Source organism: Alligator mississippiensis, chromosome 16 (genome assembly GCF_030867095.1).
Source record: "Alligator mississippiensis isolate rAllMis1 chromosome 16, rAllMis1, whole genome shotgun sequence".
In the NCBI taxonomy this organism is placed as follows: Eukaryota; Metazoa; Chordata; order Crocodylia; family Alligatoridae; genus Alligator; species Alligator mississippiensis.
The window spans coordinates 32,353,389-32,369,651 of record NC_081839.1 but is presented as its reverse complement, the minus strand read 5'-3'; the positions used below and the strand labels follow the sequence as shown (position 1 = coordinate 32,369,651).

At 40.8% G+C, this 16,263-nt stretch overlaps 1 protein-coding gene across 3 annotated transcripts in view; it reads right to left on the bottom strand.

Moving 5' to 3' along the window:
* Window positions 1-15,239, bottom strand: part of NCAM1 (neural cell adhesion molecule 1) — a 217,208-nt gene extending 201,969 nt beyond the window's left edge. The window contains exon 1 of one of the 3 annotated variants that reach the window (XM_059719683.1): window positions 14,846-15,239. In XM_059719683.1, the coding sequence (XP_059575666.1) occupies window positions 14,846-14,897 (52 nt within the window). In that variant the 5' untranslated portion in view covers window positions 14,898-15,239. The remainder of the gene's footprint in view (window positions 1-14,845) is intronic. The other 2 variants (XM_059719685.1, XM_059719684.1) reach the window with 2 other exon arrangements.
* Between the last annotated feature and the right edge of the window lie 1,024 nt (window positions 15,240-16,263).

Here is a 16,263-nt window from a genome sequence, read left to right as displayed (position 1 = left end):
GGCACCATGCTCTTTACAGTGCCAAATATAACTAACAGATAATACTCTAGAGGTAAATAACCCCATGTACACCAACACACACAAAAGTTACAGCAGAAGATTTAACTTTTGTAAAGGTTGCAACGGATAAAATGAATAAGTATGCATGCTGCATACAACATTCGGAGTACATATTCATCCTGAAATATTTGTTCTATAGTCTCATTTTTAGGAATATATATCTCAACATTATTTCCAATACTGAGATGTTCCAGGAACAAAACAAAATTTAAAAGGAGCCTACACTTAACAATGCTCTCACTGGCTCAACCCTAGTTTTTTTTTTTTAATTAATCAAATATATAAATGAAGGTATTTAAAAATGTTTCCCAATCCGGTGCAATGTCAGGCAGAGATATTTTTAGTTCTAATCCATTTAAAGTGCTAAATTCCAAGGGAATCAGCAGCACTGATTCACTCACTTCAACTAGATGCTTATGGTCCCAGCACTCAGCCACAGTCTTCAAGAACAAGGGGATGAGATAAAACCATTTTTGTGATAAGAAAACATTCTTGTTCCACTTTTTTATTTTTTTTTACTTGGAGCTATTTGTGTATGCCCAATAAATAATGAATTACAACTGCATTTGCAGACAAGACATTGCAGAGATAAGTAAACAATGCAGGGCCTGAACACAACACAACTACAGTGTAGGATTTACCATTTTGATCTCAAGGCTCATTTGCATGTACTAATTTAAATCCATAAGAAGCCACTGTTATGAATCTCCAAAAGCTTCTTATTCTACTTATGGCATTAATTATTCTGTAGACCTGGTGGAGTAATGGCACAGCTGAACTCACAGCAGGCTACAGAGCAAGAAGAAAATGGAATCCTTTTTTCTTGGACGCTAGCAACAAAAATTATGATTTCCCTCCCATTTGGCTTGTGGTTAACTTCTGGGTTGTATTCATGACAAAACTATATTCTTCATCTATCTGGTTTGTCCTTTGGCCCAAGTGATTTTAAAAATCCATACATAACAACATTTCCACATGTACAGGTTAGCAGTGAATTCAGCTGTTACTTCCTGGTTTAGGATTTTTCAAGCAGGTGCAGAAGCAACTAAAACAAAGAGACATCCCATCTAAAATGCTAAGAGCTCTAATTCAAAGAGAGGCAAGTACTTTTCATCAACAATATTATTAAAAATAGTATACAATTTATTGTGCCAGCTTTTCCTCTTCTCTCATTTTACGCAAGTTGAATATTACTATTTTTAGCACTGATGTGACACATCAATTTAAAAATTACACACTTCTGTCTGAAAGGGGTTTTTTTTCCTGCTATTGTTAACATAGCACCTAAAATCACAGTTACTGTAAAAGAAGTGATAAATATTTGAGGTTTGTTACTCTGTGCATTTACTATATGTTGTATAATCAGCACTGAGTGCTGTTGTCCTCACCAGATCCTGTTCCAAGTGGTAGGCACAAGTCTACAGTCTTGTCTTCTCTATTTAAAAATGTCTGTAGTACAGCATGTATTTAAAAAGCACATATAAGCACCTATGTAGACTTGATGAAAATAAAACAGAATGTTCACTGGCAGCACTGTAACAAAATATCAAATCACTATTAATATAAAAGTAAAAGTCTATGAAATATTGAAAATACAGTCCTTTTATTTGTTAAATGTTACTGCAGTTTAAGTGCAAGAATTGCTTTTGTTTTTTATTATCAAGTAAAAACCCTAATTTTTTTCAACATGTAGAGCAGATTATCACATCTCATTGCAATTCTTGTTAACCTATATAAAAACATCATGCATGATCAATTTGAAAATGTAAATGTACTCTCATTCAGCTATTCAAGTATTATGAAAAACGTAAAACTGCTGAAGGTCTGATCTCAGAGGAGAGGGGAAAGGATGGAATCTAAGATCAGTAACCATTCTTTGTACATGCGTATCCAACTACTGAAAGGCAGTTAAGGACACGCATCCAAGCAAAGAGTTTGCCTCCTAATAGTGAGTAAAACTATGCAAAAACCAACAAAAACCTTGCACTCATCAAAATGCCTCTGCTTCATATGGATACTGGTAAAAAGTCTCTGTTGTGAGAGAAATCAGTTTTAGGGGGCCTAAACTAAGTAATTTTGATTTTTCAAAACTGAAAACCATTGTAGCTGCTTAGCCTCATCTCACATTAGCATGATACATCAAGTCTCACTTTCCTCCCACGTGTAGAAGTAAACCCACACAAATGGCAGCACGAATAATATCTAACATTTATGTAACACTTTTTAATCCATAAATCTCCAAAGTGTTTTGCAGAAGAGCTCAGTATCATCATCCACACTTTACAGATGGAAAATGTAAAGTACAAGTAGGGAACCAATTAGCCCAAGTCCTCCCAGCAAAGCAGACCCAGTTTTCAGCCAGTGCCCTATCTGGTGGTCCTTGAACATATTGCTCCCTCGGCTCAGCTTAATAAATGCAGCGTCATCCACATGAAATCTGGAACCAGAAGTAGTGTAGACAAAACCAGAAGCAGCAACAGTGCAGGTGCCTTAGTGCAAGGCACTCTGGACAGAGCTATCTTGAGTAATTCTGTTAAAGTCACCTCCCAAACCATAAGTCATACAGCTACATTAGAGTAAAATGGCAACATAATAATTAATTAGCTCTGCTTCTCTCATCATGACACTGCCTGGCACTATGGGAATATTTTGGTAGGCCAGCACTCCAGACTCCCAACCCATCCTGTGCCGATTTCTGTGTCATCTGCTGCACCTCCACTGACCATTAGTTTGTTACTGCCTACCAGTGAAAACCATTTCAATAGGCCAGTGTTTCCCAACTTTTTCCAGCCGAAGGCATATTTACATTAATAAAAATTTTCTGCAGCACTATGTTGCCCTCCCTAAATGCAGTCTGTTGAGCACACGCAGACAAAACTCTAATTAGGGTCGAGACTGACTTGACAACTCTGAATCCAACTGGCCTTAAATCACGTATAAAATCTCTACTGCTTGGGGAAAGGTGCCGAACTTGGGAGAGAAGAAACAGAAGATACTTTCAGTAAGGGAAAACTCCCTCCCTGCAGCCTGCCCACTTTTTTGGTCTTTCAAATTCATTAGAACTACTGGAACATATCAATCACTAAAATCTCCATTGGTAACTCATTACCACATTCTGGACCAATTCTTGAGTTGCTGTTTTAAATTCAGAACAATGCAAATACAAAAGATGCAGCTCTGCTGTATAGCATCAACACATCATAATACTCTACTTTGTATGGCAACCATCACTACAGCAGCTGATCTACTCACCCCAAGGAGACAGCAAACTGTATGGAAATAACAAGTAAGCAGTAACAGTACCTGAGCTTATAAATGCTTTATGCTAATTAGCAACCTAAAGTGAGGGAAGGAAGAAACCTGCTATTTCTAATCCCTCTAGCTGGGGAATAGTGACAGGTTAGAGTAGGAAAAGGTGAGTGGGCTCCAGAAAAGCCAGTAAAGCTTTACAATACCACGCAGCACAACAAAGCAAGTGACAAAGCAAATGGCATTTCATAGACCTTTGTACAAATGGTTGCCAATGAAGTCAGAGCACTGATCTCAAGGACCTAAGAGATCCCTTCCAGTCCTGGATTCTTATGGAGATAACCTGATTGTGACAACAGGGATGTTGATGGGACCACTCAAAAAGCCAGGCAATGACAAAAGCTCATGATAACCCAGATCGGTTTAATCAAAATGCAATAAAATGATACATTATTTTCCTACACGCTATTAGAACCATGGCAGGTCAAATAATAAATAGTAAATACCTTATTGTGCTTAGTAATATTTTAAGTTAAGTGGGGAGGGGGTTCCCCCTAAAAAATATCAAACCACTAGAGAGTATATAATAAATACTAAAGGCCATAGAAACCCTGCAGCCAAGCAGCAGGAGGCATCCCTCAGATCAAAGAGATTATATGTTCCTAAAGCATTTAAGAAAGTACGGAGTCATTTGGTATGTTTGTTCACAATCCTCAAAAACATATTATAATTCTAAGAGATTACGTTTTGCAAACACCACAATTAGAATACATTTATAGTGGTTCATTTTTTACACTTTCCAGGTTTATAACATTTTTAAAGAAACAGTACAACTGACCATAACTGTTGATTATATTTTCTTCAAACAATATACAGAAGTATTTGACAACTGTGATGTTTCTTCCAGTATTAATTCACTAGAAGAACCAAAAATGTAATTATCTGACAGAATCGGACATATTTGGGGTGTTAGATTCAAAATTCTATACTGTATAGTTGTCATGACGACTGTTATAAACATATATGCAAATAGTATTGAGAATCATGTATAAACCAACTTAAAGGAATGTAAACACAGGGATAAATAAACATGGCTTTGAAATGCATACAAGAGTCAGCTGGATACATTGTGTATAACAGTACTTAAGCTATTGTAATAATTCAGTAAATAAATATATATAAAGAGTAATACATGCAAATATAACTGCTTCCTTATCTGATTCTGTTTATCTAACAGCCCTCAAGATTTTTTTTTAAGACTACAATTGCTCTTAACTCACACACACTATTTGTATTTCTCACTTTTGGTATTTTGACTATACAGTGGTAGAGATAGATGGGATAAAATAGTGATGGCACCTTGAAGTGGGTTTTTTTCCCCCTTTTGATTAATTAATAGGCAATCATGGATCCTCTGGATCACGATATACATGTAAGAGAAATCTATGAGCATCACACCAAGACCTTTGACATTTATACCGAGGCAAGAGTATGGAGGAGTGGAGGCTGCCCAAGACCTACCATCTCCCCCCTTTAAACCACTGAGACAGAATCTAAAAGGCCAGAGGACCGAGTGCAGACATTCAGTGCCTCGATGGCTGTAGCTTCTGCCAGAGAGCAACAGATAAAAACTACTCCTGACTGCCTAATGCCGCAGCAAGGACACGCTTATGTTAGGGGGGACGTCCCTTAGCCATTCTCCAACCAAGGAGAACCCACAAGGCAGCGGGGGTCAGGGTTTCTGGACACCCTCTACTCTCCTTACTCTGCAGGTTGCAACATTATGGTGTTTCATAAGAGCTATCCCACCAGGAGTAGCCCCATCACGTTGCCAGTCAGATGCAGAGCTTGTGTGTACTATGAAACCATTTTCTTTACATACACTGTATTATGTTACAGTATACCCTGCAGTGATGTATGTACAATACAAATCACTTAATTCTGACGAAACAAGAGAAAAAAATACCACCAAAGACCCTCATATGTCTTTTCCTCTTTCCTAGAGGAATAGCAGCACAAAAATGAGACTCCTAATACTTTCCCAACATTAACTGTACCTGTTCAACAAACACCACATATTTTACTATTATAAAAGACAACAACAAAAGCATCAGAGTTTCAGTTCCTGTGATTAATTTCTGGAAAGACTCTCTCAAGTTCAAGCAGCTTCACCCAGAATCAGAATATCAAAGCTCAAGAATTTTTCTGCAGTCTGTAATTATTCAAAGGAGGATAATTATTTTTGAAACTCCTACAAATTTACATTATTTCATTTGCAACCTTGCCAAATTCACATTAAAAAGAAAATGATAATTTTATAGCTTTACTAAACTAATTACTGTCACCACAAAGAAAGACATCAAACCACTAGGTAGCAAAAAGTTAAGCAAAGGAAGCATGTCGTTTTCCACAGCCTAGCTGTTACTGATCAATAGTAGTCACTGTTGGTTATTGATTAAACACAAATACATAGGTTTTTTCTCTGCTTTTATGGGTGTATATAATAATGATATTTACCATTTGAAAAAAATATTCCTTGATAGATTCCTTTATTCTACATACAAATGGAATAAAAATAATATAGATACATGGCTATACTGGCACTCATCTCCACTTAAAACAGTAGCTGTTGGCCAGGCTATGGCCCCTAACCCAGAATGGACTCATTCTTCCCATTATACCACAACCTTGTTCAAACCTTAGTTTCACCACAGATAAAGGTATATTGAGAAAAGTAGCCTGGGAGAGAGATCGCCCTCTCCAAAAAGTGGTTACCACTCCCAAAACTCACATTTTAAAAACTCAAAAAAAAATATGACTTCATTTCCTTGCCAAAAAAAAAAATGCCTCGTCTCAACCATCAACTTGACATTTTTCTGCCTCCTGTAAGAATATCGTACATAAAAGTAACAGCAAACCCAAGATTTTCCTTTTCTGGACCTGCAATTTTAGTAAAAGAAACAGAGACAAGTATAGACAAGGGGCCTTATTCAACACTGCAATACTCCACTTTAATACCAGAGCAACACAGTTGCACTTGTATAAAACTAAAGTAATTGAGTGGTGAATCAGGCCTAGAAATCTATTTTCCTCTGAAAAAATAGGTTGCCTGAAAAAAAGTCTCCCGAATCGCTACGTATTGCACATCTTCCCCAAGGACGATGGCTGAGAAACCCACAATCATCAACACAATAGAAGGCAAAGATAAAACATCACACACATCACCAATATGTTACTGCAATTCTTTCTTACATGATAAGATAACACAAGGGCTATTTGTGCAGGTACCTTAGCGTATCTTTAGTGCTATAGATTACATCACACAATGATGAGCCCCTCCTCTCTTAACCCTGCCCCCAGAACTCGGGCTCCTTACAAGCTAGGACTGCTCCACATGAAATGCAGTGACCAAATGCGACTGTTCTTCCACAAAACACTGCACTAATTCTCCTGCATTCAGTCTTTCCACTTGAATGGAATAAAAACCCTTTTCAGCACAACAATTACAATTCCCCCCTTTTTTTCTCAGGCGCACTATGGGACTCCTCAGAGCATGCACAATGCAAATAAGGCAAACTTCCTTTCAAAGAGTGATTAATATGCAAAGACAGCCTGCTTTTTTTAGAAGGATGTGAAGAACCACCAACAAGCATTTCTAAACTCCGAGGTTTCTTCAATTATTTGCACTGTTTATTTCTAAACATAAGATTATGCAATAACACCAAACATTAGGACCTATTTGCCAATATTATGTAAACAATGCCAAATTGGCTGTTTCAATCTTTTGTATCATATTGAAATCTAGGCTCCACTTCCTTAGCTATGAACACAGTGGCAAACCTAGTTTTTCAACTGCTAATCCTTAATGATAGTACTGTTTGCTTAAAAATGACTACATTTAAACCCAGAATGAACTGAGTACCTTCCTTCCTAAAAGTTCAAAAATTTCTTGAAGGCAAAGAACTTCACAAGTCACAAACCAGATCTAAGACAATACCATTCATTTACTAAGCAGTAATAATTTAAATGGCACATGTAACAATGAAGACCTTGCTGCTTAATTAAACATAAGACACTTGAGACAATTTCTTAAAATGTTGTTTCGGAGTGCTTGTTGATCTTTGGACAAGATACGTGAGAAATGTAAAGACCTATTCAGAATCTGAGACATTGTTTTTTCTATTTGCATGAATAAAAGTTTCACCACCCTCTATTCTTCGTCTCTTGTCACCTTGTCAACATCACTTCATCTATACAACTAGGCCAGGACCCTCCTGTGGCATGAACTTTCCACTTCAAGCACCAATAAACCATACTTTGCCTAAAATGACCTCAAACTGTAGCCTGAATATGTTAGGCAACTCATTTCTCATTCTAAACCCTTTCGAGTTCTTTACGGGCTCAGCATCCCTTAAGTATCCAGACAATTTTGAAAACTTTTTCACCCCCCACTTCAGACTCACACCTCAAGTTAGTGATCGAGTAACTTTGTGTTAAGCCTAAAACAGTGACAGAAATTACGGATACACATTTATCTTTCTTTGACACTTCCAGGTTGACTCATGCATCATTCACTATAAATCAAGAGTACAACTGAAGCTGAAATACTTAAACTATTGGCCATTACATCTATTTTTATAGCCACAATCAGCATTCAACAAAATCAACAATTCCTATGCATTGCATTGGCCAAATCATGAAAATATGAAAAGTACCAATCCACCTTGATTTTGCATGACCCAGTTATTATAAAATTTTTAAAAAGCTTTCACCTCTAAGTAAAATATTGTGGTTTTTTCCCAGAAAAGATGTGAGGGTAACAATATCTAGAGTACATAAACAAAATATTGCAAAATCTTTCTTAAAATTAATTTTCCCTACCCTTCTGTCCTAAAATTATTCTGCTTGCTTGATACATTGTGTGGGTTTTGTCCAAAGGGTGTGAACTAACAAGCGCTTTCCATACTAACAGCTGACAACTATTCTTGCTAGTTTTCTTCTTTTTTTTTTTTTAGACCTGTGACTAACACTGCAAAAATCTTCAATGTTAGCAAAGCTTAAAAGGAATGTGTAAGACAAAAGATTTTTATTGTCACCCAGCCTAATAACAGGCAAATCTCAAGGGATATCTCTTGGCTGTTCTTTGAACAATGAATTACAGTTCAATATTGTCAGACGGAGAAAAGCAAGCACAAAAGTCTAAAAATATTCATCTTGAATTCTTTTTAGTAAAACATCCTTACAAAAAACACTATCTATTTTCAAATCACTATTTAGCAGAATATTCACTTCTTGCCACATATTCCATTTCCCAAAGACTTGATTTGAATTGTGTTTTGAAAGTTCATATATGACTTAACTGGCTACCATCTTGAAAGGATGTAAAAACTAAACTAATCTTACGACTTATGTAACAGAAGAGATATGGACTTTGAAAGTTTTTTATTCTTTGTTCTATGGAAAAAATCTAATAGGAATTTGGCTTAGAATAGGAAATCTCTTTTACGGATTTTTTTTCTTCACAACACTATACCTAACTTGGGGTAAATCAGAACTCCCTTGATCCTCCAGTCCTCACATTATAGTTCTGCAGATCTCTGCAGTTGTCCTCTCACAAGAGCTAGGATGCGAACAGTTGGAAAATCAACCAATTTTAGATTGTTCCTAATAATCTAAACTTAATATTTTTGCATCAGCTTTTCAAATAGAGACCATCTATGCCATCACAAACTGCAAGTACAAATTAAGTGCACACTCAGTGGGGGCTGGAAAGGGCGGGGGTTGTGCTTGCAGTTGTAGGTCATCATGGTTCTGATCTAAAGCCTGCTGATGTCAAGACATCTGCTGACTTCTTGGGACTATGGAGCAGATCTTTCTAGGGCAGGGGTGGGCAAAATGCGGCCCAGGGGCCAGATGTGGTTCACCAGGCCATTCTATCCAGCCCACAGGGCCCCTAAAAAATGTAGTATATTAACATTTATCTGCCCTGGGCTACCTGTCATGCAGCCCTCAATGGCTTGCCGAAACTCAGTAAGCGGCCCTCTGCCCAAAAGAATTGCCCACCCCTGTCCTAGGGTGCCAAAGTCCCCAACAGATAGCTCAGATATCTTGGGGGATGCAGGACAGGAACGGAGGGAGAAAGACAGATTCCCTGATTTGGGGTAAGAAAAGATGCTTACCTATGGCTGAGCTGAAAATCTGACTATTTTAAATGAGTGATTTGACTATGAAAATATTGCAAAAAGTTGAAGAGAAACCCTTAAGCCTTCAGGAGCAAACACCACAACTGCCCAAAGCATCCATCTCTCCCTTGTTTCTATTGTAAATACATTTCAACCAATTGAGTAATGCAAACGAATGCTGGATATGCATATCAATTATTCACCTCTTACGTGTGATATATCTTAAGCTAGTTAACTTATCTAGCCAGGAAGTACTAAAAGAATATTCCCAAAAGCATCTTCTTCAGTGTAGCTGTTAATGTATGATTTTATGACATCCTGGCTCTCAGTGGGAAAGGCTGACTGCGTTTCTAAGAAAATGAAGGAACCATTACTGGAAAGATGATGGCTCGCCCACTTGTTTGCCTATTTCATCTGCTCCTATCTCAGATTCTGGAAGAATTAGGCACTTTCAAAATATGCAACACACTCAAGGCTCTTACAAACACAATTCCTAGAAAACCTGAGCCATTTCCAACAAAAGTGCCAGCCACATCCTGCATCTCCCACTCACTCCCACCTTCAGGAAAGGTCTGAGAGAACAGATGAATAATGACAGCATGCTTTGGAGGTCATCAACTGAGAGAATGAAGTCCAGAATTTCCAAATGCCACCACATAGTGAAAGAAATGCAACCACCAAAACAAAAAACAGACTCCTTCCTAGTCTAGTACAGATTGCATGATCTCCAAAGATAGCTGCCACCTTCATGTATAAAAAAAATCCACCATTTACTAGTAAGAGAGAAGGAATGAACTCTGAGACCAAAATCAGCAGGCGTTAGCTCAGCTGATGTCAACTGAATCCACACCTTCTACAGCAAAGCCGAATCTGGGCAGTAATCTGCTCCCAAAAGGTATGCTTCCTTCCTGGCAACACAGGAAGGAGCCTCTTAAGTCATTTTCACTAAGACTGTCATTGTTTTACCTTTGGTCAGACAATAATCTTACAAAAAATATCCATAACCTCTCTCTCATAAGTGACAAAACTGAAGTAACCTCAGATTTTCGCAGCTGGAATCCAACTCCAGATAAAGTGAAAGCCAAAATCATCAAGCCTTGGTCATTTTCAGATCAACTATAATCTTCATTATGTGCCCTGTGCATTTTGGCACATTTTCTGCAGCATTCATATTCGGTAGGTCTGAGAGATCCAGGTATGACTCATCCAAGAGAGTAAATGCCTGCTTTCCCATTCTGTCCTGATACTGCTGATGAAGTATAAGGTATCAGGAGTGAAAAGATGATTTCCCTTTCCACTTTTTTCTCCTTGATCCCTCATCTATTTCTTTTCCCTTGGGAGAACACTCCAACATTAGCATTGTAAACTAAAAACTATGTGTAAAATACTCATTCCTCCACTTACTAGTGACTCCCTCAGAGATGTATAAACGCAATGCATTAAAAGTGCCTGAAAGCCTGCCATTTGGCTCTCAGGGTAACATCAAAAGGCAATACTACTAATGAGCAGCTGCAGCAGAGAGGCTGCATTTCAACACCATGAACTGAAAGGGCATAATGGCACTACAGCCAAACCCAACTAATTTGCATCCCTTTGCATCAGTAAGGGTTTCAAAGTTTGGCAATGTGCTCTCTCAAACAAAAGGAGCCATAGCCATCACAAATCTGACCGTCAAATTTGCTTCTGTGATTTTGATGGCTGACAAATGTCTGTGTGCCCAGCGGCTCTTTTTTTCCAATCAAGATTTGAGGGGGGGGACACCAACACATGAAGTCCCTGGCAGTCATGCGCAAAGCATCTCATTAAGAAGCAGAGAGATGCCTGGGAGCTGTAGTTCTGTTCACAGCCACACCTATGGCCAGGCTACACCCAAATATGCTAAATATATATAGAAGGCAATTAGAAGGAGTAGGAATTTTTTTTTTTAGTTGGTGTTTCAATTATTTTTCAAACTTCCCCATTTACAGTTGAATCAGTTTACTCGCTCATTCTCAGATCTCACATGTCCACCATGATATAAAATAAATAAGATAATAAAAAAACCCAAGTCATTTTGTTTCATTTTAAAAAAAATTTTAAACCTCTTAATGGATCCATATGCATTCTTCAAATCATTTCTTTAAGAACACATATTCCCCAAAATGAGACAGAGCTTCTTCCCTAACTGGTTGTGGGGAAATGTCTTTTAAAAATCCCCAGCCTTCGCCTGACTGTTTGTGAGATGAGACAGAACAGAAATTCATACTAAAGCATGTTGTCCTGAAAAAAACAACACTACAAAAGCCACCTGAAAAATAAGACCCTGCACACACTCCATACACACAAGCAGAAGATGTGTTGATTGATCACTAAAATGCAGGATGGTCTTTTATAAGAAGAAAATAAAATGTGCTTTTGTCTTACTAGCGCTTCTTGCTGTTCCCTGCAGACTGATGGCAGCAGGTGCAGTACCCCGGCCTTCTCCCTCCTCCCCCATCAATTGGTTCTGCTTTTCTGACACCCAGTCAAGGCAAACCCACGGCATTAAAATAAAAAGTTCATGCCTTCTTTTAACAACCAGAAGCCCATCTCTCCTTATACCCTAAGGCAAGAAGGTCTATCCGTAAAATATATTTCTGGATACCAGCCAGGAAAACATGAAGGCACTTTCAGTCTGGAGAGCAGCCACAGTCCTTTAACACTCCTAAAGACTTAAACACTGGGAATTCATTAAATTTATATTAAATTTAATGTTCTTTAAAAAAAAAAATTAACCATCAGGTCAGGACTCTTCCCGTCCATATGTCAACAGTGTGAAGTTTATACAAAATAGTCTATTATTTAAGAAACCATAGTTCTCAGGATGTAAACGAAAGGAGATGAGCCATCTGTTGTGTCTATAAATCAACCTCTGAGTTATAAAAGAATGTTGTTTTAATTTAAGAGTAAATTAAGGCGTTACTATCCCAGGACACAGGAATATATACAAAAGACAGGGTTGTTTTAAAAGATGCAAAGGGAATGCTTTTGTTCCCACCCCCCAGGGTGACCGCTTCTCAGACAATCCTCCATTCAGGGTCCCCTCACCAATACACATCTATCTCCTGCATTTTCCTACAGTTAAGATACTGTAAAGAGAGAATGGGGTTTTAATTAGCATTACCACGGTTCATATCGCTACCTCTTTTTCTTCCTTGGCTTTCCCTTCTTTAGTGGCTTCTCACTCCCTCTCATGGTGGGGCGGGGAAGACAGGAGGTAGGGCTCAGCAAATTAAAGCAGGATCCCTTAAGACTGAAGGCACCAGAGGTGGGCTGGGTGTTGCTTGTATTATATATTGTGTTGTTGCTTTGTTTGGGCTTTTTAATATTTTGGGGGGGGTTTTTTCCGTTCTCCATACAAGGCTGACTTAACGGTCAGATTCGATCCTTGCCGCTCCTTAAGCACTCCGGCATTTGTTAATGTTATTACTGGAAAAATAACCTTTTGAGTGGGGCAGCAGGTGATATGTGCATGTATATATATTTCCCTTTTATAAAGCATTGCTTACCTCAGTCTATGTGTTGGAAAACCCACTTTCTTCCTCCTCCACATATTGAGAATACCTTGCATGAATGTGCCTGTGTGTGCAATGGCTGGGGAAAGGTAGGTGTCTAGCTTTGCATGCATGCATGTGTGACGTGGTGGCTGGGGAAAGCGAGGTGTCTAGCTGGATAAAGGGGGAGAAGAAGAAGGTACCTGGTGATAGCGAGCAGAGGGTGCGGCGGGGGAGCATGGTAGTGTTAAGCCTTGAGCATCCAGCGAGGAGTCAACACTCTCCCTATTGGGATTTTAATCTAATGGGGAATAATGCACATTAAAAAACCCACTCAAACAGCAGCTTTAGAGCAATGCCTAGGTTAGGAGGAAGCTGTATAGTAACATGGGATGGGGTTGTAGCTGGGGTGCGTTTCAGGCGTGTCAGGAGCAGAAGCAGGACAAGGCAGTGACTGTGGGTGCCTGTTGGCAGCTCCGATTAGGGACGGTAGTAATTATGCAATCCCTGAAATGACGGTGGTTGGTCCTGAACATGGGTGGAGCAGCGGTAGCCATGATTGCCCAGACACAGGCAAGAACCGTCAGCCGGTGATGAGACCCTGGGGAGTGGGAACAGCTGCGACCAAGGTGGGGTGGGGTCGTTTTGGGCAGGAGCACAGGTGTGTTGCAAAGGCAGGGCTGTGCCATGGCAGCTGGAGATTCCTGCTGAGGATTTGGGGGAGGGCTGCCGTGGACCAGACATAGGATCCCGATGGCAAGTTGGGGGGCAAACATACGGGGGCAGGTTGATGGGAGCAGCTGCAAGCTGGAGTGCATGGGGCTTGGACAAGCCACTTTCCAGCTGCTGTGGAGGGCGGCAGGGCCCTTGTGCATGGCTGACTGGGCGAGGTGGCACCCCAGCTCCAGGGGAGCCGCATGATGCCAGGGGGCAGACACACACGGGTGGGCGCCCAGCTCCAGGGGAGCCGCACCTTGTTGGGGGGCAGACACACACGGATGGGCACCTATCTCCAGGGGAGCCCCACAATGAGGTCACTTGACCCTGGTGCTCTTTCCTGCCCAGGGCAGGGGGTTGGACAGGTCCCTTCTGACCCTAGAAATCTCTGCAATCTACCACGCCAGGGGGTGTGCACGGGGCAGGGGCACAGAGGGGAATGCATGGGGCAGCCTGGCCACAATACGAGCCCCCCTCAGGTGAAGCTGGCATGCGAGGGGAGGTACTGAGGCGAGTGGGGGTCAGCCTCAGGGGGCGGAGCCTCGGCGAACGTTGGGGCCCGAGCCCTAACGGCGTTTCCCGCTCGGGGCCGGCGGGCTTTGATTGGCTGCGCCGCGTTCCATTCCTTCCCCCCTCCACCCCACCCACACACACACACACACACGCACAGAGCGATTCCCCTATCGCGCGGCATCTCCGCACCTTTTGCAGGCGAAGAGGAAGAGCATCCTCCTCTTTCTCAGCCCCTCACGCTGTATCTCCACTGTGGGCATTCCCCCCCCCCAGAAAAAGTCTCCATTGTTTGCTGTGTGCTCAGCTGCAGGCAGCCCCTTTTCACACACACCCCCCCCCCCCAAAAAAAAGAAAAGAAAAATGCCCCCTGCCTCAGCAATGCAGCAATGAAGGAGGGAGCGCTCCAGCCCCTGCCATGCCCTGGGGGGGCATAAATCTGTGCAAGCTCTGGGCTTCTAGGAAACACACACACACACAAAAGCAAAGCCCACTGCCTCCCTGCTCGCGCACAGCAGCCTCCAGCTGCACCAGCAGCCCCTCAGACATGCAATGCCCCCCCTCTTCATTAGCAACCCCCATGCATCTCCCCCCACATAACACAGATGCACGTACCTGCAGTCCCGAGGAAAAATAAAGCCCAGATGAGATCCTTAGTTTGCAGCATTGCAATCTGCTGATGGAGAAGTTGCTTGCAAAAATATATATAGATAGGTTTCCTTCAAGAGGAGCTGGTGCAGATGGGCATTCAGATGCAATGCAAATTTTTTATTTTTTTTTTAAGGATTATTATTGTTGTTGTTGTTGTTTTGTTCAAATTGGGTTCGGGGTATTTTTTTATTGGATTTTGCCAGCTGCTCTCGAGCTGCTTGCAGGAGCTGATCAGAGAATGAGTGACAGTCCCAGCCTCAGCACACACGCACAACAGAGATCCCTGCGCCGTCCTGGATTTGCTTTGGTGGGGTTGGAAGGGAGAAGGGGGTGGCACCTCACTGTGTTCTTCCACCCATGCTGGCCACAAATAGTACAGTGCAATAAGCATCAAGGAGGTACTGTAGAGAGACACGGGAGAAACGGTTGCAGCCGCCTGCAAAAGATGGTCTGGATCTGCACCGGGACTCACTCGCATCTACAGCAGGGGGTTGCTGCTTGGCTTGGCTTGGCTTGGCTTGGCTTTGCCAGGGAGCTCCCGGAGTGACATACAAAAAACTTGTCTCGGACCAACACGGCTAGCAAGTCTGCCCCTCTCCAGAAGGATGCATGCACATTAATTTTAGTCGGGCTAATCAAAGAGATCACATCCACCCAAAGAACCTCGCCTGATATATCCGTGCCATTACAATCTTTGCAATTCCCTATGCCTGATGAGATGTGCCTGTGTTGCAAGCTTGCAAATAAAGACAATTTTCTTGCAGATATCTAATTAAAAAAGATTGCATCCACCCAAAGAACCTTGCCTGCCACATGCACATAGTCATGTCATTTAAAATGACGAGTGTCATGCTGGGCATGGATATGAATTTTGATTTCTGCAACTTTTAATAAGCTTTGCAATCTTCCATGCCTGATGAAGGTGCCTGGGCGGAAAGCTGAATTATTTTTGCAAATATCTAGTTGGTCTAGTAAAAGGGATCACATCCACCCAAAGAACCTTGCCTGCCACATGCACATATTCATGTCATTTAAAATGACGAGTGTCATGCTGGGCATGAATATGAATTTTGATTTCTACTTAGTCTCCTATGCCTGATGAAGTGTGCCTGTGTTGAAAGCGTGCAAATAAAGATTTCTTTTGCAAATATCTAATTGGTCTATTAAAAGAAATTGCATCCACACAAAGAACCTTGCCTGCCACAAGCACATATAAGGCATGGCATTAAAAATGACAAGTGCCATGCTGGGCATGAATATGAATTTTTATTTCTGCAATTTCTACAGTCTTTGCAATCTCCTATGCCTGATGAAACATGCCTGTCTCAAAAGCTTGCAAACATATATATACATTTTTTTGCAAATATCTAGTTGGTCTAATA